The sequence below is a fragment of the Saccopteryx bilineata genome, chromosome 2 (genome assembly GCF_036850765.1).
Source record: "Saccopteryx bilineata isolate mSacBil1 chromosome 2, mSacBil1_pri_phased_curated, whole genome shotgun sequence".
Classification (NCBI taxonomy): Eukaryota; Metazoa; Chordata; class Mammalia; order Chiroptera; family Emballonuridae; genus Saccopteryx; species Saccopteryx bilineata.
In genome coordinates this window covers 101683764-101711562 of record NC_089491.1, presented here as the reverse complement: position 1 = coordinate 101711562, position 27799 = coordinate 101683764, and the positions used below count along the sequence as shown (strand labels likewise).

General features: G+C 42.3%; 1 protein-coding gene and 1 pseudogene across 8 annotated transcripts in view; both read right to left on the bottom strand.

The window, feature by feature from the left end:
* DIRAS2 (DIRAS family GTPase 2) overlaps positions 1-10913 on the bottom strand; it is a 37625-nt gene extending 26712 nt beyond the window's left edge. For 2 of the 8 annotated variants that reach the window (XM_066257516.1, XM_066257519.1), the window contains exon 1: positions 10764-10896. Coding sequence is in view for 1 of the 8 variants with exons in the window: in XM_066257514.1 (XP_066113611.1) it covers positions 10448-10496 (49 nt within the window). In the remaining 7 variants the exon portion in view is untranslated. Of the gene's footprint in view, positions 1-6295; positions 6378-10447; positions 10499-10763 lie in introns of those variants that run through there. The other 6 variants (XM_066257518.1, XM_066257517.1, XM_066257520.1 and 3 more) reach the window with 6 other exon arrangements.
* Positions 10914-25228: 14315 nt separating this feature from the next.
* Positions 25229-27799, bottom strand: part of LOC136322284 (anillin-like) — an 85331-nt pseudogene continuing 82760 nt past the window's right edge.

Sequence of the window (27799 nt, the reverse complement as noted above, 5' to 3'; positions counted from 1 at the left end):
GGGAGTCCCCTGCATTGAGGTCGAGACTGGAGCCCAGTCTGTGGATGGATGGCTGTGAGAACAAAAGGGCAGAGGACTTAGACACAGCCTCAGCAGACTCCAAATGTCATGTTTGGAAAGGCAGTGTACCTGCAAAGAATTAAAAGAAGGGGTAGCCTGAGGTTAGAAGCAACGGTACTGAAGGCCCATGTATGAAAGCCAAGGGGAGTAAGGACTTCTAAAAGGACAGACGGAGCCCTGGCCGGTTGGCTCAGCGGTAGAGCGTCGGCCTGGCGTGCGGGGGACCCAGGTTCGATTCCCGGCCAGGGCACATAGGAGAAGCACCCATTTGCTTCTCCAACCCCCCCCCCTTCCTCTCTGTCTCTCTCTTCCCCTCCCTCAGCCAAGGCTCCATTGGAGCAAAGATGGCCCGGGCGCTGGGGATGGCTCCTTGGCCTCTGCCCCAGGTGCTAGAGTGGCTCTGGTCACGGCAGAGCGTCGCCCCAGAGGGGCAGAGCATCGCCCCCTGGTGGGCAGAGCGTCGCCCCTGGTGGGCATGCCGGGTGGATCCCGGTCGGGCGCATGCGGGAGTCTGTCTGACTGTCTCTCCTCGTTTCCAGCTTCAGAAAAATACAAAAAATAAAAAATAAAATAAAAAAATAAAAGGACAGACAGCTCACGAGTGAGGACTGGGGCCAAGAGCAGAGGTACAGCGAGAACAGGACAGCACCCTCGGTCAGGGGGCAATGACAGGCACTAGCGAGGGCCATTGCCATGGCAATGGGTGGAAGCTACACTGCAGTCAGTTGAGGGGTGACCATGAGGTGGAGAATGTGGCACAGGCAGCTTAGACAGAGTTCCTGAGACTTTGGTTGTGAACTGGAGGAAAGCTTATGAATTGGTGGCTGAGTGGTACTCAGTGTGAATTTTTAAAAGGTTCTTTTTAATTAAATTAAAAACACAGAAGGCATGAATACATATTTGATATAAATGTTAATGGGAAGGTAACAACTGACTACATTAGCAAAATAAAACATAAGTTCCAGGAGAGGTTTGAAAAGAAGTTGAGCAAGCGTACTGCAAAGATGGGGTGCTGTGGTCAGAGAGGGGATGTCCTATGGTCCCTCTGGAAGTGGGAGACCTTTCCAGTGCTGAAAAGATCCCCTGTGACTGTGGGTGTGACGCTTAAGAGGAGTAGAGGAAAAAATTCAAAGGAATGGCATTTGAATGTAGGGTAAAAAAGAAGACTAGCCCTTGCTGGTTGGCTCAGCAGTAGAGTGTCAGCCTGGCATATGGAAGTCCCATGTTCGATTTCCAGTCAGAGCACACAGAAGAGGTGACCAGCTGCTTCTCCACCCCTCCCTTTCTCTTTCTCTCTCTCCCCTCTCTCTCTCTTCCTCTTCTACAGCCATAGCTTAAACAGTTTGAGCAAGTTGGCCCTGGACACTGAGGATGGCTCCATGGTCTCACCTCAGGTGCAAAACGGCTTGGTTGCTGAGAAATGAAGCAGTGGCCCCAGATGGGCAAAGCATTGCCCGGTAGGGGGCTTGCTGGGTGGATCCCGATTGGGGCACATGCAGGAATCTGTCCCTGCCTCCAAAAAGAAGGAAGACTAAACCAGGGCCAAAGCCCTCAATGAGCAAAAGAAGAATATTCAGGAGGTCAAGAGGTGATGAAGTGAAAAGGCTAGGGCAGTGATCGGCAAACTCATCAGTCAATAGAGCCAAATATCAACAGTACAATGATCGAAATTTCTTTTGAGAGCCAAGTTTTTTAAACTTAAACTATATAGGTAGGTATGTTCCTTATTGAGGTAGCACCCACATGTGATATTTTGTGGAATAGCCACACTCAAGGGGCCAAAGAGCCACGTGTGGCTCACAAGCCACGGTTTGCCAACCACTGGGCTAGAGCCAGGAGCCGTGACCAGGTTCACTGGTCAGGAGCGGTGAACCATTAATCAATGAGTATTTGTGTCTGCTCTGTGATCACTAGGCAGGTCAGCAAAACCTGCTATACAGGGCTGTAGCTACTGATGTGTCTAGAAGCACGTAACATCAGACAGGCCTAGCACCACCTGTCTTCAGCAGGCTCCCAATCAAGGCCAGGACCCCAGCATCACTACAGAGATAACAGCAAAAGGCTAGAATGACAAAATTACCAAGCAAGAGATGTTCTTACATCCTTCTATCAGAATGAGTTCCTCTGCAGAGCCAGGACTGCCTATGAGGAGATGAGCTCAGTCCCAGAGCAGATCAAAGAGTGTTGATGGAGAAAGGAACAGGGAAATCAGACACAAAGCAGGGCATCTGTGAGGCTGGGTCGGAGAGAAAAATGTGAGGGAAAAGGACCATATTTTATGATTAATTGGAGAATTGTGTAGCAGGTAGATTAGAAAAGGCTGATGTTGAAGGCCAGCCTTCCATCCAGAAGCAAAGAGCAACTAGGAGACAGTGGGCTTTGTGCCTGGTTATAAGGAAGGGAGGATAAATCTGAGACCACAGGAGAGGAACCGTGGATGCTGACAGGGTAGCAACTGCAGAAACAGTCCAGATCCTGACCATGGAGCTCGTGTTGAGAGGTACCGTACAAACTTGACCTTCAAAACACCTCTGATCTAGGTATTAGTAGCCCCATTTTACAGATAAGGAAACTGAGATCATAGGTGGTGGAAGTGACAACATGTGGCTCAGCTGATAAGCAGCAGAACCTGCATTTCAACTCAGGTTTAGCAAATTTTGTAAGGAATTCAAGCCAATCCAGATTAGTAACAATTCAACAAGGAGCTCTAGATTCCCAAAGGTTGAGAAAGTTGTTTTTACACCACATGTAATATTGCCAAGCAACTTTCAGAGTGGTCTCATATTTATTTTGAAAATGTAATAATGATATTAGGCCGCTAATAATGCGTGACTGTAGGTTTTCTGACTCCTCAGAAAAGTCACAGTTTCCTTAAAGAAAAGGTCTATGTCAAAAGCTGAACTCTGAGCAACTATACCAAAGGGTTAATATGACACACGCTTGTAGGAAAACATGGTTTATACTTATGCCGTGGGTTAGTGAAACCAATATTTTAACTTAATCCTGATGCTAGAGGCAAAAATGTCCTGATAGGGCTCAGCAGTAAAGTCCCAAGCACAGGGAACAGGAGTCAGAGAGGCACTCTGACTTGGCTTGGCTTTGCAAGTCTTTGAAGGCAACTGTGAGCATCTGAACATCTTTAGTATTCACACACCTTTCCAAGCTCAGTTAAAAAACAGACTCACAGCTCCTAACAAGTATAAATTTCTAATTAGTGCAAATCCTACAATTAAGGTCAAAGAGGAACTGGCTGTCCCAAGGTTGTCGGGCAGGGTCCCCAACCCCACACATGGCTTGTGTTTTTCTATAATGGAAGTGGAAAGGGTTAAGTGGTATTCAGACTTGACCTAAAGACTAGACATGGATAATCTGAGAGAAATATCGGAATGTCCATGTAAGAATGAAAAGTGTACAAAGCAACTGCCAATGCAACAATCAACAGTATCTCCTATACTTTTCCAATGCATTAACTGGATTAAGCTCATTTTTTTTCACATTAATTCAACAGCTGCAACCAACATGATTTATGTTTCAATTGCCAGAAATAGTCAAGAGCAGAAATCAGGTGGGAAAAGGAGGTAGATAATGAAACAGTTAGCATGTGACTTACAGATGACTAGAATCAGCTGTTACCAAACTGGTGCCTAGTTAACGAGGGATAGATCTCAACAGAGAGCTCATGAAAGAGAGAGAAAGAGAGAGACATGGGAGCACAGCCTCCCAGGGTTTCATGCATATTTGTCCACAGGACCCATACACAGCCACATTGTGCTTTGTAACAGCTGCACAGGACTCCCTGAGAAATTGGTCCATCCCTTATCAATCAGTTTCTCTCTGACTTTTTGTTTGTTTTTGTTTTTTGCTCAATGATCAGCCTTAAACATAAATATCTCCTCACATTTATTGGGACTATATGCAGAATACACCCTTGTAAGTGGAACTGCAGGATCAAAGGATTCATGCATTTTAAAGGGGGTAGAGATTGCCATTCCTCCCCCAGAGTATGGGGCTGCTAGTCCTTCATACTTTGCAGAGTCCAGCATATTAGCAAACTGTTTAATCCTCTCCAATGTAACAAGAAGCCTGTGTCTCATTGTTCAGCTAATTGCATTTATCTAGTCTGTATGACAGGGAGCATCTTCTCATGTTAAAAGAAATTTGTATCTCTGAGACCTGCGTATTCTGGCTGGCTTCTCAGTTTTCTATTTTGCAAAGATGACCGTTACTTTATGTGAAGGCAGTTATTCTCAAACTATGCTCAGCAGACAGCACCATACCCCTCACTCGGCACCCTGTAGGAAATGCTCTGCACCCACCAAGCCAGGGTCTCTGGCTGAACCCAGCAATCTCAGGTTTAACCAGTCCATCAAGTGATTTAGATACGCACAAGATTTGAGACCCGCTGAATTAAGGAAATAGGATCTCATCTAAAATATGTGGCAAATATTACTTCTCAACTGTCATTTGTCATGTGATGTTTACTGGTTATTTTTTCTGAACAGAAATTTAAAATTGCTATGCAGTCAAATTTAACAAACTTTCCCCCTATGGTATCCCAAATTGTGATCATCCACAGGAAATTATTTCCTATGCTGCGCTTATTAAAATTTGTCTTATATTTACATTTTCATTCTTTAGGCTTAAATATTTGCTACAATCACCCAATTTATTTCTGCTTCTTGATATTGCTGGTATATGTAGAGGAATTTAAATATTGAAAGGAATGAAAGGGCTCTGGCCTGTTGACTCAGTGGATAGAGCGTCAGCCCAAGCGGACATCCCGGGTTCGATTCCCGGTCAGGGCACACATGAGAAGCAACCATCTCCTTCCCTTCCTCTCCCCCTTCTCTCCCTCTTCTCCTCCTGCAGCCAATGACTCGATTGGTTCAAGTGTCTGCATCAGGTGCTGAGGATAGCTTGGCTGAGAGCATGAGCCTCAGCGGGGTTGCTGGGTGAATCCTGGTCAGGGTGCATGTGGGAGTCTATCTCTCCTCCTCTCACTTAAAAAAAAGAAAAAGAAAAGAATGGAAGAACAAAAAAGATATGCAGTGTCCTCTGTAAATCTATCTGAGATAATCAAAAGCATATAAACATTTGGTTGTCAGGATTCCTGGGAAATTTAGGTTCTTTTCTAAATCTAGCCACTCTCTCATTTCTACCATTCGACCTTTCCATCCTCCTTTGCTTGCAAACACAAAATAGACCTTACTAAAACCGTGATGTCCCTTTTACATTTTGTGGTCCCCTTGCATTTTCTGTGGTCAAGAACCCAGTGAAGACCAAAGAAGCTCAGAAGAGAAGCATAATCCTCCGTAAGTGTCAGGGACTCTCACAGGCAAGGAGGCAATGGATAACCTGATCTCATGCATGAATATGTAATGGCGAGAGGGTGTTTCTGGGTGTGGAGCTAAGAAGATGAGGCCAAGTTTATTCAAAGATAAAAATGCCACAACACTGGACTTTGGATGTGACAGAGAGCTGAGAGAACTTCTGGGTCTGCTCTGGATACAGAGACCTGGGTGCTGACCTTTTTTCCTCTTTGTTCAGTATCAGCTAAAGTTAAACTCCAAAATCAAGTCACAGAAATGCTCCAATAAAACCACAGAACTGTAAAGATGATACAAGGGGAGCTCCTCCTCCAGGGCTCCTCGGTGTGAGCTCTGGTGAGTATCTGGACCCCAGCTTCAGAAGTTAAGGGAGAAGACAAAGAAGGGGGAGGGAGAGAGACAGAGACAGAGAGAAAAGAGAAGAGAGAAAGAGAGAGAGGAGAAAGAGGTGTGTGTGTATGTGTGAAGGCCTAGTAGAAAGTTGTGTTCTCTTTCTTACCAAACAATCCCTTTCCAAACATTAATTAGCTTCAGAAAAAGATTGCACAAACTGCCATATAAAGTGCTTGTCTCTTTAAATCCCATACCATGGTTTCTGGGACAGAAAACCTTATGTAGAAATGGTACCAGCTCCTCCAGCTCTCACGAAGCATGGAGGTTATCCAGTGAGCGAGGAAAAGGACATCTTTTATTAAGGTCATTCATGTCTATGTTTCATGAAGTCAGTATCCGTGGGTCAGTCATTCACAAAGTGTTACATTTCACCAGACGTTATTTAATGATGTGAAATGCATAAGTAAAAACTTTGAGAAAACGAAAACATGTTTGCCAGTAAAGGCCACCAAAAGATCGGCAAAGCTTGGTCAGCCACATAGTAAATACCAGCACACTAGTGTTCATGGACCTACCAATGGGTTTGCTGGTGTGCACCTGGGCAGGGAATGAACACTGAATGATCTCTGATGGGGCAGGGGTGCTCACTGCTGACATCTGTAAGGAGGGACAGGATGAAGCAAACTAGTACAGCAGCACAACAGCCATGCTCCCCACCAGGTCTGCTTGCTGTTTCTGCTACAGCCAACCACCAGGCTGCATGGGGGTCCAAGCCACAAGTCTATCCACTGGTTATATTTTGTAGAAGCAGACGATGTGTTTGACTCAATCTTTCCATTTTGCTGATATAGAAGAAAATGCCTTTGGGTGATGGGTATACAACATAATTAACAGTTCAAATGCCATAAAAATGTTTACCTGAAACCTACCTACTCTCACTGGTCAATGTCACCCTGTTCAAGGTAATTTGCAAAATAAAATTTATTTCAAAAAAAATTTTTTTTACAGAAACAGAGAGAGAGAGTCAGACAGGGACAGACAGACTGGAACGGAGATAGGGACAGACAGACTGGAACGGAGAAGGATGAGAAGCATCAATTATCAGTTTTCTGTTGCGACACCTTAGTTGTTCATTGATTACTTTCTCGTATGCGCCTTGACAGTGGGGTTACAGCAGACTGAGTAACCCCTTGCTCAAGCCAGCGACCTTGGGTCCAAGCTGGTGAGCTTTGCTCAAACCAGATGAGCCTGTGCTCAAGCTGGCGACCTCTGAGTCTCAAACTTGGGTCCTCCGCATTCCAGTCCGATGGTCTATTCACTGTGCCACCACCTGGTCAGGCGCTAAATAAGATTTTAAAAATAAAAAAAGAAGTAAATATTAGGTTCAAGGTTACACAACTAGAGGTCTCCTAGCAACTTGAGGTCATTTGTATATTAATGTTTGATAGTGTTGACTTGGTTTAAAGTAACAGCTCCCAATACCTCAGCTTTTACATTGCTTTGTCAAAAAGGGTAAAAATCTACAGGTGTGCTAGCCAATACACTAGACATGAGCCACGTGGCTTCTGAGCACTTGAAACATGGCTAATCCAAATTGAGACATACTGTAAGACTTAACATTAGAAAAATGTGTATAGCTTATTAAATGTAATCGTATAGATACTGAGTTAAAGAAAACATATTCAAATTCATTTTGCTTGTTTATTTTTACTTTTCTAATGTGACTACTAGCACATTTAAAATTGTGTATGTTGCTCACACGTTTTATTTCCATTGGACGGTGCTGACTTATGAGAAAACAGTTATCTGCAATGAGGAGAGAGCTGCCAGGAATCCCTCTTTTCTCAGTTTGCCAGAGGCAAGAGCAAAGGAGAGAACGAGTGAGCATCTGTTCTGAGTACTAACCTGGTCCATAAAAGAGACCTATGAGCCACATAGTAAAGTGAAACCGAAAATATGATTTGAAATCAATAATTAAGATAATTCTTATATGTGTGTGTAGGTGTAAATTTACCTTGTTAAAGAACATTAGCAATTGTGACGTGACAACTATCACTTTCCCTTTTGACTAAAAGCAGCTGTTTTCCCTTAAAAAAATCATAACCAAAAACAACTAATGTTCTAGAAATCAGTCTGCCTTTATAGAGACATCTGTCCATTATAAATACCCATGCCAGGCCCTGGCCGGTTGGCTCAGTGGTAGAGCGTCAGCCTGGCGTGTGGAGGTCCCGGGTTCGATTCCCGGCCAAGGCACACAGGAAAAGCGCCCATCTGCTTCTCCACCCCTCCCCCTCCCCTTCCTCTCTGTCTCTCTCTTCCCCTCCGGCAGCCAAGGCTCCATTGAAGCAAAGATGGCCCGGGCGCTGGGGATGGCTTTGTGGCCTCTGCCCCAGGCGCTAGAATGGCTCTAATTGCAACAGAGTGACGCCCCAAGATGGGCAGAGCATCGCCCCCTGGTGGGCGTGCCGGGTGGATCCCGGTCGGGCGCATGCAGGAGTCTGTCTGCCTCCCCGTTTCCAGCTTCAGAAAAATGCAACAACAACAACAACAAAAATACCCATGCCAGAGAGCTAGATAGATGAGTAGATAGATAGATGGATGGATGATAGATGGATAGGCGGGTGGAAGGAAGATCCAGTCCACCACAGAAGTAAGAATAGGGCACAGCGGTTATCTGAATTGAAAGTCACAGGTTGGCAACACAACCCTTTTTAACTTAAAACAACTGACAAGCCAACATCTCACTCCGGACAACCAAATGCTCCTTTCTGTAACAAAAAATTCTTTATAGTGCAAAAATTTACTGCGTTTATGTTGGGGTAAAAAATGATGATTTTGTCTGAGTCAATAGGTTAATTTCTAGTATACTAATATATAAACTATGACCACAAAATTAGAATAAACAATATGTTATTATCACAGATGCATTCTCTTTCTAAAGAAGAACTCCCATTATTTTTTTTTCAATTTAACTTTTCAGTAGGGTACACAGGAATCAGAGTAGAGGTAGTATCCACCCCTGAGACCATCCATTTCTAGCAGGGTGAAGTCATGTGCGATTTATAGGGCACGCACAGTAGGAAATAAACGGGAAGTCTCTGCTCTTCTCACGGTGAAGTGCCATTGCTGATCGCTGAGCACTCTACTGGACACCAGCCGAAACGGAATGCCACAACTTGGCACTCACGTTATGTGTTTTCTGCATCTTCTCTTAGGAATAACTCTACCAAAGCTCTAACGAGAAAATGATTCTGGAGGCTTCTACAACAACCATGCATACATAATTGCCGTCTGGAGAGAAAACTGAGGCGTGAGCAGCAATGCTGTGCCTGGTTCAGACAGCAGTCAGTCACTTCTTTCTCTCCCCTCCTTTCCTTGAACTCTCAGAACTACTGTCCCTGAAACCACATTAAATGGCATCTGTTAGATGGAATGAAATATTCTCTTGCCTTACATCTTCCCTTCCTATAAGATAAACTGGCTCTTCCTGTGCCTCAGAGCCCAGAGGACCTCCTACATTTCCAGAGATAGAAATGTTGACAATTTGCAATGTCAGACAATAACCAAAAAGAATAGTATTATCTCCCCCACAAATTTGTTAAATTCACTCTAATTTTAGTCTCCCATTTTCCTCTCCCTCCCACACCACCTCCTCGAATCCAAATGTCACTGGAAAAGATGCACCTTTGGACCGATTGGGAGTTAAAATGCTCCAGTCCTTTATGATCTAGAAAATATTCCTGAAAAGAGTATTTTCAAAGTTTTTTTTTTTTTTACTTCAAAGCAGAAAGGGCTTCACGTGCTAACTCCAGCTCCTCACATGGAAGATGGTTGTTTAGAAGATAACAAGGCACAAACACAAAGAATCAATTCCCAAGGAAGGCGCTAAGCAGTCCTAAGAAAGGAATCCCGTCACGACGTTGCATTTCCCCATTCCATGGATGGAGTCTATATTCACAGAGATTCCCGATTAGGGATCGCCCAAATCCCACAGAACACGGGTTGGGAGTTTGAGAAGGGAAAAACAGCGTTTCTCCTCGGAGGCTCAGGCCGGTTCCCAAACGGAGAGAAGCCAGCGATGCTCCGCAAGCCAGCCTGGGAGCTGTGAGCGGTCATTGTCATCCTGTGGGAACCACGGTCTAACAGCTAAAGATGGGGTGCAGCTTCTTCCCTGTGTCCTGCTCTTACAACAAGGGGACCAGAGAGAACACATGTAGATAACAGGAAATTCAGTCTTTGAAAGAGAATTAGAATATGTAGCCAAGCTTCAACCAAGCCCCTGGAGGGCTGCTGTCTGGTAGGAAAACACGCCGAACGAAACGGCAGCCTCTAAACGTGCTTTGCATTTTTCTCACTTTGGACCACATCTTTTAAACAGAACTTTCATCGATCCATTAAACCATCTTCCATATGAATCGACACTCCTGAACCATAGTTTTCTAAAACACTAACTTCTGTTTTGGAAGAAGTGCCAAAAAAATATCAGATTTTAAAAAAAGAACTTGTTCTAGACAAGGGTATCAAAATGCTCCCCCTCCCTGACAAGGATGCAGAAATACATTTCCCCCTCGCCAAATCCAGTATTTTTATTGCTGGCTCACCCCTTTCACCTCCCCCCTCAGGCAGCAGCAATCCCTTTTCGGAGACTCGCAAACTAGCGGGCCAAAGCCGTCAGTGCCCCAATGCGGACTCAGCGAAGCCCCAGCAAAGGATGGGAAAGCGGTTACCTGGGGAAGAACACGACTGCTCAGAGCTCCTTCCCAGCTCGCCTCGCATAGGACCCGGTAGCGCAGGCTGTGCGGACGCCGGCTCCTCCCAGAGGCGGGCGGGGCCCCACTCCCTCCCGCCAGCATGACGATGCTGTCAGCTGCTCACCCGCCCGCACCCCAAACCCCGCGCACCTGCGCCCCGGGGCGCCGCACGCCCCCATACCTGCATCCCTGTGCGCCCCCGGTGAGCCCCTGCGCATCCCCGTGCCTCCAGCCCCGCGCACCTGCGGCCCCCGTGCACTCCCGCGCGCCCCCATTCCCCCAGTTCGCACACCTGCGTCCCCTCGCACACCTGCACCGCCCCACCAGCTCTTCCCGGCTTGGTCTCGCCTCCCCTTGGCCCTGGCCTTCCTCTTTCTCCTCCTCCTCCTGCCTGCTCTTCTATCTCGGACTCGCCAACTGCCTGCTGCAGCGCTGCTGCTCCCGCTTATATGGCGCCTGCTCGCCGCCAAAGAGATTTTAGGTGCCACCTACTGCATGCTTCTGGAATAGGTGGCCAGGACTGGAATTTTTCATTTCATTGAAAGACTACCACCAGATTCTTACGTTTTAAAGCGTTCAAGTGACCAACTATAATTATACTGCTCACAAAAATTAGGGGATACTTCAAAATGAATATGAAGCGATAGAATATCCCCCAATTTTGTGAGCAGAATAGTACTAACCGCATAAGCCTTTCTTTCAGTGTCCAGCTACTAAATTTAAAACCTAGTGATTTAGAAGGCAGATTAAACGGGGCCATGCCCAATTGCCAATCTCACAGTGTAGATCAACGCGGTTTTATTTGATGGATTCCTATGACAAAAACATCATTAGCAATCAATCTGGGGCTAGAATTACCTTTTCACTGCCTAGTTTCACATGATTGTTTCAAGGAAATAACCATGTTTATATTTGGAACATTGATAAACAATTTTGTCATAGTGTTGGTCAAAAACAGGTGAATCAGCAAGAAATAAGATTTACAACTAACAATTTTGTGCTGACATTTTAAAAATGCTTGATCCACAACTTAAACTACAGGTTGAGAAAGATTTATTCTCCCTATTATAACTTATTTTTAATACCACCAAATTTTCTAAGAGTATTAATATTTTCTTGATTTTAAATTTGATTTAGCCAGTAGAATCCCACTTACCTGTTCTAAAACTGTTTTTGAATTTCTGTATAATTTCAAACAGCATTAACCTTTGATAGTCATTTCTAAAGTAAATTTCTACCCTGTTGTTCATAGGAAATGTTTCTTTAAAATCTTAGTCAAGAATTATAATTATAATCCAGAAAATTTATTTTGCTCACTAGTTTGTCCTAATTCTGACCTTGAAACTATGGCCATTGGAATATGAAAAGAATACAGTTTTTCTTTTTCTTTCAGTAATTTAAGACTACTATCAGCAAATCTACCCCCATTTTGAAAAGCAGGAGCATTTTTCCATCCCCGTGGAGAAAACAGCTGTGTTAGGCTTGCTCGCTGGTTTACTGGCTGCAAGTACTTCGCACAATTAATGCCTAAGCACGTGGCAGGAAGTTACTGTGTGTCTCTATGAAAAGCTATGTGTGCTTTTCCTCCCAGATCACTTTCCTGCCACTGTGAGAGGCCGTGTTCCTGATCCCTTGATCTCCATGGCAAAAAGCAGGTTTTTCTTTGTTTATTTGCTTGCCTGAATTTCCTTTGTTTATTTCCTTTGTTTATTCATCTCTTCGGGCCTTCAATAAACAGGAATGGCCTGGTGTTTTCCAGCTCTGCAGTTTCTCTACCATCTGCCTGAATCCAGTGGGGACCTGCCTCGCCTCGGCCACCTGCATTGCAATCCCCCATCTCCTCTTCATTTCAAGTGAATGGATGGACATTGGGAAAGCTGTCCCAGAGGAGGGTCCAGATACACTGTGGGAGGTTCTGGGCACTACCTGCTGCCATCTCTGGAATCAGAAAGAACCATCCAGACTAAAAAATCAGAATGTTGTTTTCCGTGATGTTGGGAAAACGGCTGTGCTAGGCTTGCTCGCTTGCACTTTGCCTGATTAGTGCGTGAGCATGTGGCAGCGCCGCGTGTGTATAGCCTATGTCAGGCTACGGGTGCTCTCCCTGGGCATGGATTGCTTGTCCGCCACCTCGAGGGGCTGTTTTCCTGTTTGTTCACCTGCTGTTGCGAGGATCTAATAAATGGGATTTACACATGACATTGCACATGACAACCCAAAATGCAGGTTATCTGGTTAAATGACAAGATAGAGGTTGAGGACTAAACAGAGAAGGGTGAGAAGATGGAAAGAGCTAAGTAGCTGAAGGCAGAGTCCCTCTGGAGCTGATGAAGGGTGCCAGCCAGTTCAGGCTTTCAGATTAGGCATCATGCTAGAATCCTGCATGTTGCTACATATCATTACTATTTGTTCTAGCAAGTGAAGCACTGGCCCCAGAGACCCCCCTTTACACAGGAGCAACATGCTTATAATGGTCTCTCAGAAGCCCTGACTTTTCATTGGCCAGAGGAGCAGATTGCACCCAGACCACAGCCTCAGATGAGATTTAATGAGATCCCTGGGAGATGTCCAGGCCTGTTGGAGGTCAGAGCTGTAGGCCCCAGTGTCTTTCAAATTCTACCCTGTATGATCATCACCTGAAGGGGGATGAAACACAGCCAGTTGGGCCACAACCCACACTTGCTGTTTCAGCAGGGTGGAGGCAGTGGGCCCTACTTCGAACAAGTCCCTGGTCCAGCTGAGGCTGCTCGGAGTAGGTGCACACTGAGCTCTGCTGCCTAGGTGGTGCAGAGACTGATGGCTAGTGGTCATGTGCTCAGGGACGACAAACACGTGGTATTCCTCTATTATCTAAAGCAAACTGAAACTGGCTCGGCCAATCCAGTGTCCATCATTTCGAAGAAGTCCTTCTCATAACCTAACCCACGTGCCCCAAGGTCTTTCAGGGAGGCCATACTAGGAGACTCTTCAGTTGCATTCACACAGTGGTTTGGGGAGCCAGCAATTTCAGCAGGACCTGAAAATTTGTTAGAAATGCAAATTTCAGCCCACTCTGGACTTAATGAATCAAAAAACTCTAGGTGGGACCCAGCAATCTGTTTTTACCAAACAATCTAGGTAATGCCAATGATTCATAATAGAGATTAAAACCCACAGCACTAAAGTTTGTGTTTCTAAATATATTTTTAACAAATGCCATGTCAACATACATTCTTACAAATTAGTGAAAGGCTATATCATCTTGATAAAATGTGCTCAAGTGAGCAGTGAACCCCACCCGCAGATGCTTGTGGTCCTGCACCTTAGTACTTGTTTATTCAGTTACCCCTTTTAAGATGATCACAGCTGGGTGGGAGCAGAACTCCAGTGCCCAGAAGACATCCCACTTTCCGGCAGCCTTGTCAGCAGGCAGGATGTCCACCTCCAAGACTGGCCATGACCCTCTTCTTTCTGCCTCCATCCTCTCCCCCAGGGAGTCACTCCAGTCTAATCCCTAGGTGAGTCAAGCCCTCCAAATTAAAATCTTAACCCTGAAATGCAAGAAGCTTTTCACATCTACTTGGAGAAAAGAAAACCCAGGCCCAAGAATATAAGGGCTTCCCACAAAAGGGAGGAAGAAAATACAACATTTCTTTGGTATTTGTCCATGCCTCCAAATAAAGCTCTGCAGTTTGGCTGGCCCTTCAGAGATGCCCCGAGTGGAGAGCCAGCGCTGGGCCAGCCATTGCACATGTGCTGTTCCCCAGACCCTCTTTGAGAACGGCTCCCAGGACAGAAGTCCACTGGAAGCCTTCAGCAGCAACACTCCACCCCTGGGGCAATGAGGCTCAAGGCTGGAGAGAGCAGTGAGTGCAACTTAAGAATCCCAGAGGCAGGTCTCTTTGCAGAGAATAAAGGTTATGTGTTATTCCATTGGTTTTGATCCTGATTCTGCATTTTTAATCTTCCCTTCTGGCCTATCCAATCGTACTACATCCTTTTAAGTCTAAGAGGTTTTTCCTCTCCTCCCTCCCCTCCCTCAATGCCATGGGCACCCCAATAAGAATGGAGCATCATACTTTCCATTTGTCTTTAATCTTTTCATCTTACTGGGGCTACACAGATGCTAAAGCTGACATCTGTTTTCTGTAATCTGAGAGTTTTTTTATCCCTATTTTATCTAAGGTTGACCTAGTTCTCTTGCTCTACTAAAATATTAACAAACACAGACAGATGCTTATATCCATAACATGCAACTCCGTAAGCTCTTCCTGCCCTGCACATCCCTGGATCCAGCCTGTCAGACCCTGCCTTTCCTCCTTCCCAAAAATTCCCCTGAAATGCTGTACCTTATTCATCAGGTTCCTTTAAATCCTAAAATGCTGTGTCGGAGACTCTACCAGCCTTTGCTCTAATTAAAAGCAAATTCTTCTGTCATCCTCACTTCCCCTATCGTGTCTCATACAGACTTTCTTTTCATGACCCACCAACTCCTTGGACTCAATGCGTTGTCCTTTCTGAGAAACAACATCCCCTCTGACTGCAGAATTCTGCCCCCTTCTGTATTGGATCACCTTCCTTTCATCTTGCCATCTTCCGTCCTTTGGGTCTGGTGGTCTCCTTTCCACCTGAAATATTCACCCCACTTTCTGCTCTTTTACTCTCCTTGTTCCCAGTGCTTCTCCTCCTCTACCACATTCTACCCATTTCCACTGAAGGCTACATTCCACTTCCTTCCATCACGGCAAATTGCAGGAGTGCAGGACATCTAGATCCAGCCCTTCACACAGCCACACGTCCTCCCAGCGAGCCAGTTTCTCCCCTGGGCTCAAAATCATCTTCCTTCCAAGCACCAGTCTCTTCCACGTCACTTCTCCCTTTCTATCTGCACGATATATAGCAAACACAGGTTTTTCTGTCCCTCTCATTCTTGTCCTCTCTGAAGAATCAAAATTAAAAAAAAAAAATTACAAGGTATCATCAGAAAATGCTGAGCGTCTAAAGCAATCTCCTCTCATCTCTGCTGGTGGTCTCGGGTCTGTGCCCCACAGTGGCCAACAGAAGCAAAGCAGGGGCACCCTTGAGTGACATCCTGGAGTTTTTAGAATCCAGCCCGAACTTTTTTTGTTGGGTCTCAAGGTTTTCGTGGTTTGGCAGCTTGCTACATCTCCAATTTTATTCCTTGCCCTCTTCCCTCTGCTTGCAAGGGCCCGCTCAAGTAGCCTTCTTTCCACTTCCCTAAATGCACCAAGGCTTTCCGCCCACCATGGCTGCTGTCCATGTGTGTCCTTAGCTCTGTGAACTCCTCTAGCTGTGGGTATTCTACTAGCTTCTCCACCACAGATCTACTCCTAAGTGCATTGTCCACAGAGAGGCCTTCCTTAATCACCCTGTGTAATAGTTGTATCACATCTTGCTGTGAATCGACTTATATCTCCTCCAAAATGATATGTGAACACTATTCCCTGATAACGGAGACATGCGACCTTATTTGAATATACTGTTACTGCAGAAATAATTGGACAAGATAAGGTCATGTGAAAGTAGAGTGGGCCTTTACTTTAAAATGACTGGTATCCTTTTAAGAAGAGGAGAAGAGAGATGCACGAGAGAAGATGGTTATATGATGATGGAGTGACAGACGCACCTACACATCAAGGAATGCTGAGGATTACCAGCAAACATCAAAAGTTAGAAGAAGAGAAAAAGGGTTTTCCCTAAGCTTTCAGAGGGAGCCTGACGCTGACGACAGCTTGAAGCCTCCAGAACTGTATATTCGAGACTCGAGAATTCCAGATCTACACTCGAGACAACAGATTTCCTCTCACTTTCATCCCCTTACTTTGTGTACTTCGTGAAATTTTGTTATGGCAGCCCCAGCAAACTAACCCACCTCCCGTCAGCCAGCCCCTGCTTCTGCTTCCTTCGCTGTCTACACCACAGTTAGTCTCCGTCCTGTGTTTATCAGTCAGACAGTTGTCATGGTTTTGTTGTGAAAACGTCTCCCTTCTAATTGCTTTCTGATTATTTCTGGGACCTCTGTCTGTTACAGGAACGCGGATCTCAGTTAGGAAATCCCTGCTGTGCATCACAGGAAGGCCCCACAGAGGGAGGATCCCTTTTTTCCGATGTGGACGCCAAGGAATCCGCAGCGCTGGTGGGAGCGGATGTGCATTTTGGTCGCTGCATTGAAGCAACATTGGTCCGTTTGCCTTAAATTGGAATTTTCTAAGCTCGGGCAATTTTATATCCTAACCTCCTCTAGCAAGCGTATGCAAATCATTTTGGATGAGCGCTTGGCAGTCCACAGGGACTGCATAACTGCAGGGCCAACAAAAACCTCCTAGAAAATACCAGCAATTAGCTGCGATAGTTTGTATAATACATGTTTATATGTGCACACCTGGGCAGCTGCCACCTGTTTTACTCTAGTGAGTCTGTCAGATGTGAAATTCTTTTCTTCATTTAAAAAAAAATTAAATTTATTTGATTATTTTTTGGTTAACCCCACTAACATTAATTTGCTTCTCCTGTGTGCTCTGACTGGGAATTGAACCCAGAACTTTCACACATCAGGTGTACATTCTACCACTGAGCCAACCAGCCAGGGGACGATCACTGTCTTTCTTGATAGTCATTTTTACCACTATGTGAAACAGGACTTTCCTAGTAGGTATTCAAACACTATTTGTTGACTAATTGTTACTCCTTTGTGTAATTTGTGCTTGTGTGTATGCACACACTTAGGTATGCGATGGTGTAGGTGGCAGTCGTGCACTGGCCAGGGCAGAGTGGGGAGGACAGCTCCATCACACTCCTCACTCAAGGGTGGCGGCAGAGTGGGGGGGACAGCTCCACCATACCCCTCACTCCAGGGTGGCGGCAGAGTGGGGGGGACAGCCCCACCACACTCCTCACTCAAGGGCGGCCTGCCCAGTGCAGTCTGCTCACCGCCACCCAGCCTGCTTGTTGGTGGGGGAGCGGCATTGTCTTCAATGCTTTGTTCTTTGTGATTCACCTCCCCTGTGCAAATGGGTAAACAGATGAAAGGACAGGTTGGATGCTATAATCAGCCTGATGCTCTTTTCCATCAGCATTCCCCTCACATCAGAGTCAGCTCAGTGCACTGTTGAGGTTCTCTTATTTTGCATGATTGTTTTAATGATATGGATAATAGAAAGAAATATGACTTGCTAGAAGTCATATTGGAGTTTACCTATGAGTTATATGAATGTGTGGTATTTGTGTATAAGACCACTTTTTATTTTTTAAATGGACCTTATTTGTAAATTCATTTTACTCTCTCCCTTTCTCAGAAGCATTATTTATTTATTTACTTTTTTTTTTTTGCTTTGTAAGTTAATTCTATAGTTTTTCAACCTCTTCAACCATGCCTTAAGAGAGGTATACTTTCAATTCAAACATGCTGTATAAATTTTTAAAATATATATTGACGATAGCTAACATTCATTTACAATAAGCAGCTGTATTTAAACTACAGAGCATCGGGGAAATTTCAGAAGAGGCACCTGCAGGATTGATGCTCCGTCTGCGTTCACTGTGGTTTCACTCGTTCACCCAACCGCAAAAAATTCCAGCTGAACCTGTTACAGCTAAAAATGGGGGAAGAATGCTTCAGCTCACTAGTCATTGCTGCTGTCCCACTGAGGTCAGGCTGCTATTAACACAGGAGTAACAGGACAAAGGGATGATAAATGGCTGCCACCGCCTCCTGGTGCTCTCTCCCAGGGGTGGTCTCCACAAGTCTCTCGTCTTGCCTGCAGGAGAGCTTCCTAGAGAACAAAGACGCGACCCGGGATGCCAGCAGATATTTATTTAAATGTCACTTATATCTTGGGTAATGAGAACTGACAGAGTTCCATTTGAGATAATAAACCAATTTTTTTGCAAGAGGAGATGAAGTCATTAATTATTCAAGGACAATGACTTCTTCAACTTCATCTTCACAGACCACAGTTATCCTTTCACTGTTTAAATAGGAAAACAGGCTGCCCACGACATTCACAAGTACCTTCTTAAATAAGAAACCAGCTGTAGTTCAGCTCAGGGACTCTGAATTTCAGCATCTGTGATTCTCAACAGACTCTTCTAGGCACAAGGACTACGTATGGTCACAGCAGGATCCCTCCTCTCCCACTGTTGGGCTTGGGGTAGATGCACAGCCTGGGGCTCCAACAAGGTCTGCTGGGGTGGCAAACATCAGGGACAGGTGGACCCCTCAGATTTAGCAAAGGGAAGCTTCCCACCAGACAGGTCACAGACTGGCTTTCAAATATTCCCCTTAGAAAAATGTAGCTCGTGAGGGGAAGTCTTGAAATTGAACTTGGTCATAATTTACCTTGGGTTTTGCGGTATCCTCCCAAGATTGCTGAGAGCAGGGGGGAAAAGAGTCAGATGTATCATATTTTAAGAAGCCCCATGGAGAGGATACTGCCAATCTTTCAAAAGCAGGTGACATCAGGTATATTCTTTTTTCCCAGCTGGACCTGTCACTTACCTTCTCTGGGGCTTAATTTCCTGAAGAGTTATACTAGATGATTTCTATGTTCTCTTTTAGTTTGACAAGTAGAGTTTTGGGGTGTTTTTTTTTGTTCCAGAACAATGGACTTTTTTAATTGAAAGGAGGGGCAATTATATAAGCATAAAATACCAAGGTACGTTGTGGAGTATTGTAAAGTGGCCCTTCCTTGAGGGTTCACATCTTTCTCTGGTTTACCCTGAGGCCATCATGATCTCATCCCAATCCTTTTATTAAATTAAATATATCGAGGTGACAACAGAATTATGCACTTGAAACCTACACAAATTTAGGGATTTTAAATTTGTTTTAAACCTATTTATTAATTTTAGAAAGGGAGAGGAAGGGGGAGAGAGAGAGAGAGAAACAGCTATTTGTTGTTCCACTTACGCATTCATTAGTTGATTTTTGTATGCACTCTAGCCAGGGCTCAAACCCACAACCTTGGAGTATCTGGTGATGTTCCAACAAATTGAGCTACCTGGCCAGGGCCTGGGGTTTCTGAATGATGTAAAATACCAGCCTCCTTTTAATTCAGCATGTTAGAATTGACTGCATCTGCCTATACATTTTATTTTTCAAAAATCTTACTGTATTAGTCAGGTTTCTTTAGAGAGGGAACCAAGAAGTGTGTGCGCATGTGTTTACTACTATTATGGGCTACATAACCACACTTCTGTCAATGACAGAATGCCTACAATGGTTGGGAGCATTATCAACAAGGAATATCTTCACTTGAGAGAACTGGGTTTTTCCAAAATGGCGGCACCAATTCCCCAGTTGTTCCAGGCACATGGTGTACAGGCTGCTCCATACCTTCTGACACCTGGGTTCTCTGAGTTTTCATTTGTTTTCTGTCTGATGAGTGAGATGTGGTATCTAGTTATTTAAATGCTCGCTTCATTGAGTATCAGTGGGGCTGGGCATTTAAAAAATACATTTATTGGTCATTTGCTTTTCTTGTGAACTGATTTTAGATGATTGGCACATGATGTTTCTCTTGTTTGATTTTAAAGATTTCATATTTATATACTTTTTTAGGACCTAGAAACTGAAGTAGCTTTTGTTTTTATTTTATTATTAATTACAGTGACAGTCAATATTATTTCATATTGGTTTAAGTGTACAACAAAGTGGTTAGATAATCATATAATTTAGAAAGAGTCTCCCAATATTTCAAGTACCCACCTAGTACCAGATATAGTTATTACAATATTGTTGACTACATACCATATGCTATATTTTACACCCCCGTGAGTATTTTGTAACTACCACTTTGTACTTGTTAATACCTTCACCATTTTTACCTAGCTTCCCAAACTCCATTCCCTCTGGCAAGCATCAGTCTGTTCCCTGTGTCTATGAGTCAGTTTCAATTTTATTTATTTGTTTATTTTGTTCTTTAGATTCCACATATAAGTGATACTATGTGGTATTTGTCTTTCTCTGATTGACTTATCTCACTTAGCATAAAACCCTCTAGGTCCATTCAAGCTGTTGCAAACGGTAAGATTTCATTCCTTTTTATGGTTGCATAATATTTCATTGTATACATGTACCACAACTTTTTAAACCATTCATTGATTGATGGCCACTTGAGCTGCTCCCATATCTTGACTATTATGAATAATGCTGCAATGAACATAGAGGTGCATATATGCTTTTAATTTAGAGTGCTGGATTTTTTGGGGACCATAACCAGAAATAGATTTGCTGGGTCATATGGCATTTTTAATTTTTTCAGGAACCTTCACACTGTTTTACATGGTGGCAGTATCAATCTTCATTCACACCAACAAAGCACAAGGGTTTCTTTTTCTCCATATTCTTGCCAGTATTTGTTGTGTATTGGTTTAGTGATGATAGCCGTTCTGAAAGGTATGTGGAGATTTCTCATTGTCATTTTAATTTGCTTTCCTCTGATGATTAGTAACAATTAGAAATTTTTCATGTAACTATTGGCATGTGTATGTCCTCTTTGGAGCAATATCTACTTAGGTCTGTAAATTGTATTGTTTGGGTGTTTTCTGGTGTAGACTTACACAAGTTCTTTATAAATCTTAGACAGTAACCCCTTATCAGATGTATCAGTGAATATGTTCTCCCATTCAGATGGTTGTCTTTTCATTTTGTTGATGGTTTCCTTTGCTGTGCAAAATTTTTAGTTTGATTTAGTCCCATTTGTTTTTTGGGTTTTTTTGGTTTTGTTACCCTTGCCCAAAGAGATATAACAGAAAAAATATTGCTAAGAGAAATGTCAAAGTTTACTGTCTATTTTCTTCTACAAGTTTTATAGTTTTGAGTTTTACATTCAAGTTCTTAATCCATTTTGAGAGGTTTTTTTGTATATGGGGTAATAAAATGGTTTAGTTTTATTTTTCTTTTTGCATGTAAATGTCCAATTTTCCTAACACCATTTATTGAATAGATTGTCTTTACCCCATTGTGTATTCTTGCTTTCTTTGTCATATATTGACTATATAGACATGGAATTACTTCTGGGCTCTCTACTCTGTTCCATGTCATCTATGTGCCTGTTTTATGCCAGTATCATTCTGATTTGATTGCTATAGCCTTGTAATATACTTTAATATCAAGTGTGTGATACCACCAACTTTGTTCTTCTATCTCAAGATTACAGTGGCTATTTTTGGATCTTTTTTGATTCCATATGAATCTTTGGATTATTTGTTCTAGTTCTGTGCAAAATACCATCGGTATATTGATAGAGATTGCTTTGAATCTATAGATTGCTTTGGGTCATATGGACATTTAAGTGATCCTAATTCTTCCTATCCATGAGCAAAATATCTATATATGCTTCTGTTTATTTGTATCTTCTTCAACTTTTTTCTTCAATGTCTTATAATTTGCTGAGTACAGGTCTTTTATCCCCTTGGTTAAATTTATTTCTCAATATTTGTTTGGTGTAATTGTAAATGGGATTGTTTTCTTAGTTTCACTTTCTAATAGTTCCTTATTGAGCTACACAAATGCAATCAGTTTCTGAATATTAATTGTGTATCCTTCTATTTTGCTGAATTCACTTATTAATTGTACTTGTTTTGGGGTAGAATCTTTAGGCCTCTCTATTTATAATATCATGTCATCTGCAAATAATAACAGTTCTACTTTATTTTCTTTTCAATTTTGCCACCTTTTATTTCTTCTTCTCAATTGTTGTGACCAGAACTTCTAGTACTATGCTGAGTAGGAGTGGAGAAAGTGAACACCCCTGTCTTGTTCCTCATCTTAAGAAAAATGCTTTCAGTTTTTCCCTATTGAGAATAATTTTAGCTGTGGCTTTCTCATACACAGCCTTTATTATCTTATGCTTCTTCTATTCCTACTTTGCTAAGAGCTTTTATTGTAAATGGGTGCTGTATTTCATCAAATGCTTTTTCTGCATTTATTGATATGATACGATTTTTATCTTTCATTTTGTCTATGTGCTATATCATATTAATTAATTTGCGGATATTAAACCAATCTTGCCTCTCAGGAATAAATCCTACTTGATAATGATGTGTGATCTTTTTAATCTATTACTCAAATTGGTTTGTTAATATTGTGTTCATGATTTCTGCATCTACGTTCATCCGAGATATTGGCATATAATTTTCTTTCTCTGTAATGTCTTGGGCTTTAGAATCAGGATAATGCTGGCCTCGTAAGATGAGCTTGGGAGTTTTCAATTCTTTTGAATTTCTTGGAATAATTTTATAAGAATAGGTATTAGTTCTTTGAATGTTTGAAAAATTCACCTGTGAAGTCACCCAGTCCAGAACTAATGTTCTCTGGAATATTTTTGATTACTGCTTCAATTTTGTTCATTGTAATTGATCTGTCCAGATTTTTAAAATCAGATTCTTCCTGATTCAGTCTTGGAAGATCACATGTTCCCAATGTATCAATTTTGCCCTGATTGTCCAATTTGTTGGTATATCATTCATAGTATTTTTTTATTAGAGAAAGAGAGTCAGGAAGGGAGAAATGTGAGAAGCATCAACTCATAGTTGCTTCACATTAGCTGTTCATTGATTGCTTCTTATCTGTGCCTTGACCAGAGTGCTCTAGCTGAGCCAGAGACCCCTTGTTCAAGCCAGTGACATTGGGTTCAAGCTGGAGACCCGGGGATCATGTCGATGACCCCATCTGCAGCTGGCAACCCTGTGTTCAGGAGGGTGAGCCCACACTCAAGCCGGCTGGCAACCTCAGGGTTTCGAACCTGGAACGTCAATATTCCAGGTCAATGCTCATAGTATTTTTTAAAATAATTATTTGTATTCCTGTGGTGTCAGTTGTCACTTCCCTTTCATTTCTGACTTTATTTATTTGGGTTCTCGCTCTCTCTTTTATTTATTTATTTTTTGATGAGTCTGGTTAAAGGTTTATCAGCTAGTTTATTTTTTTCACATTCATATCTTATTAAGAATCATAAAATACATTTTATAATATAAACAAGAAAAACAAATTTAAATAAGTAAAATAAAATGAAAGTAGGTGACAGAATTTATTTTTCATAAATAAGATCATCAATTCCTTTAACAATTCAGAGGAGAAATGTAAAATATATATATGTAACATTTTATGACCATGCTTTATATGTTATAGCAAAATAAACAAAGTATTAGACTTTTAAAGAAATGCATTGCTTAATAGTGTTTCAAATAATTTTGTAATGGATTTCTATACACTGTCATATATGGACATGAAAGTTAAAAAGTCAAGAACTTTGGCAACACAGTATTAGTCTACAGCAGCTTGTAAAGTTTACTTTTTTATATGTGCTTATTACAGGAACAGAAAGAAACTAACATGCCCAGTATATTTGGGAAGTCTGTTAGCTATATGGCAAAAATAATGACCTTTAAAAGCCTATGTTTCACAAAAATGTGCACCACACAGCATCTATAGTAACTGAGCCAAGGTAGACCACCTGATTATTGTCTTCTAAATAAAATATCTAACCGCCAAATCTCACACAGTACCCCTGACATCCACACCGCCTGTCTGAAATGTCTAGCTTTAAACTAATATGCATTTGCTATTTGAAAAAACTCAACTACATGACTAAAAATGTTTCTGTAAAGCTCCTTGGAAATCTTTTCAGTACTCTAGTAACAAGATGTATCCAATTAAAGATCACAACCTAAAGGAAAAAGTACTGAGGCTAGAGAAAGAATGACCTCTAACTCCTGGAAGACCTCTCTACTTTGAGACCCACAGCGCCAAAACAACAACTGAAAATTTCTTACATCAAAAAAATAAATAAATAAAAATAAAATATTTTATTATGAATAATTAATTTCTTTGAAAATAATACTTTTAAATTAAGATTTAGCAAAACCAACTGTAATAAATTTTCTTCCATTCATTTATGAATGACAAAAGAGAAATCAGTTGAAGTTTTACACACAAAAGACATAAATACTGCATAATACATAGTGAATATTGGCACATACTTTTCGCTTTTAAAGCGTATCATGCAATCCCAGTACAGAGGGTCCTCTGGTTACAACAGTCTCAACATACGACATTTCCAGTTTATGATGCTCACTCCCATCAAAACTTTAAAAAATTGAGATATGTTTCAGCTTACACTGTCAGCGTTGTACTTACAGACTATGTGGCGAACTAGTTCCAGGCTAGCCTGGAACAATTCTTTAAGAAGGCAGAGGGGCCTGCAACAGATGTTGTACCCTCTACATCAGCTACTTCTCGAGATGAAACACCTGTAGTACAGATAGAATCATCTCCAGCATCTCCTGCATGTTCCTTAGGCAACCCTGATTCACCTGACCCAGTATCTCCAGAACCTTCTGCAGGTTCTCCTGCCTCTCCAGCTTCCCCCTTCCAATAAGTCACTCTCTTCCACCTTGCAATGCCCCTTCCAGTGTGCAAGCCAACAGCAGGAATAAAGGTAAGGACTTTTTTTATACTCATATTTTGGTCATTTTTCTGTTACTGCAGTACAGTGTGTAGTACAGTATATTTATATCATTTTCTTTTTCCTGTGGCTTAATTGTGTTTTTATGTTTTAGATTATGATTTAACAACTGTGTTAGGATAGGTAAGTGACTTAGGCTAGGGTGAGTTTGGACTTACTTATACCAAAATTCGGGTTATGTCACTGCTGTAGGAACAGAACTGTGTTGTAACTCGAGGACCCTCTGTATTGGGAGCTCTTAAGATACATTGATCACATAGCTCGAAAAAACTTTTAAATGTCATGGAAACTATTCACAGTTTAGGGGTCTTCTAGAGGTTTGTAGCAGAACTTGACTGATCTTTTTGCATCCAATGTTCCACTCTTCCTTGGTATGTGCAGACAGCCAGTGTAGGGACTTACTCTGTGTCACTGTGCACTGGCTGACAAGTCTCCCAGTCATCTCTTTGTGGTTGGACAGTACTGTAATTAATTTCAAAGTGTTGCATCTTGCACAGAATTTTCTGTTGGCTGCTTCTACCTGACAACTGATACAATTGGTCAGACTGATTCTTCCGATGAGAATCTGTCATTTCCCTTCATCTGGAAGAGCCCCAAAAGAGCTAGTTTCTAGAGAGAATACACCATCCTTAATGCCAGGCACTGAAACCACTAAGATCTTCAATTATGGTTCGAAAAACTCATCCTTTAACACTTGAAATCACTTGACATTTTCTTTTTAAATAAATACAACCTTCTGAAGTAGATTTTAAAAAACAAAAAACAAAACAGGCACCTTGTCCGGGCAAATTTAGTGTTTCTTACTGAAGACATTGGCAGAATGTAAGGTACAACAAGGATGAAGTTGCTGGTACACACAGCATTGAGACCGCCCAGACTGATCATAACAGAAGGATGAAGGGTGTTTTGTTGTGGTTAGAGATATGAGAAGTTGCTTTGGACTAGTAGGCTTGGATTTATATGCTTTTTCATTCTTATCAGGCACTGAGGAATCTTTCCTTTGCATCAGGGTGTCAACTTCAGTATTTACTTCTGAGTCATTGGATGCATCTTGCCGAGTACACATAGGAGGAGAATGCCAGAGCATTACCATTAAGAGAATGTGAAGTGCTTGCTAATGGTGTGGCTACCATATGTTCAGTTTCTACTTTCAGTATAATTAAGAAATAGTAATTTGCCGCATCTGGTTTCTGAACTGCGCTGCAGACAAAACCTACTTTCAAAGGCAAGCAGGTTCCTAACAGAGTAATCCTTTGGATACAACAAATTCATTTTGCAATGCAGGTCCAGCCTTACTCTTCCTCTGAGGCTCTCTGTTATTCCGTTTTTCAGCTCATCAATCACAAGTGTTCTCTCCTCGGTTGTGATAACAAGTCTTTTTGTTTCAGCTTCTTCTGGAGACACTTGTTCATGCTCCTCATTTGCACAGCCACTCAGAGCCTGCCCAGCTTGACAGGTCACGGTCTGTTCCAGATGGATTTCATCTCTGAGTCCCTGCATTTTCTGCTTGATATTAACTTGACAAGGAAAGACATTCTTTTCTTCAGCATTCTTTTTTTCCCTTCAATTTTGAATATCTTTCTTCTGAACACTCACTTGCTTTATTGAAAGATGGTCTATTTCTTTGATTATCTGAGATCAATATGCACCAATGCTGTAAGGAAGATCACAATGTTCAGGTCAAACGCTATCACCAGTCTCAGACCAAGACATGGGTTTTTTGGAATTTTCCTGGTGTTAGACTTTCACCACTTATGCAACTGTCTTTTAATTCCAAGCTAGGTGAGAAAACTAAACTCTCTGGACTTATCACACCAACTGTGCTAATAGAGCAGAACAAACACATGGAAGAGGTACCCTGTGCATATCTGCCTGGTCCTCATTGCTCTCAGCTTCAACTTGATCCATCTCTTTTTGTCTCTGCCACATCTCGTTCACCTTCCTCTAGGACCGTGATGGCGAACCTTTTTATAAAAACCGCCCACTTTTGCAGTGCTGGTCAACCTGGTCCCTCTCACCCGCTAGTGGGCTTCCAGTTTTCATGGTGGGCCAATCCCGGAGCCATTTGGTTGCACTAGTGGGTGGGAGGGACCAAGTTGACCAGCACTGCAAAAGTGGGCGGGTTTTTATAAAAAGGTTCGCCATCACAGCTCTAGGACATCTCTGAAGATGTCATTAATTACTTTTGAACTATTAATATCATCATCATCATCCACACTCATATCAATTTCACGTACCACTTCTGTCTTCTGCTCAACCTTTAGGTCTGATGTTACTTTGAAAAACATTTTCCTCTTCTGAAAACAATGTTATTTTCATAGGTCTGTACTTCCTCATTTCACATTTAGTGAAACCTATGGGTTCTGTAGTGGGAGGTTTTGCTGGTGTCTGATTTTTCTGCCACCTTTTCCTTTTCTGTTCCTGGAAGTGATGGGCTATTTGAAACAAACTGATTTTTTTTTCCCCCAGGGGAGAATTCTGACAGTGAATTTACTGTTATGTTTCTAGTTGTTTTTTTGTTGTTTTATTTTTATTTATTTTTTTTAAATGAGCTTGCATCTTTCTATCTGAAGTGGGTCTTTTGTAGACAGTATATATATGGGTCTTGTTTTCTTATCCATTCAGCTGCCCTATGCCTGTTGAATAGCATATTTAATACATTTACATTTTAAATGATTATTTAAAGGTACATAGTTATTGCCATTTGACTCTTTTGTTAAAGATTTTATTTATTATTTTGGAGAGAAGAGAGAGAGAGAGAGAGAGAGAAGGGGGAGGGGGAAGAGCAGGAAGCATCAATGCGTAGTAGTTGCTTCTCGTATGTGTCTTCACTGGACAAGCCCAGGGTTTTGGCTGTCTT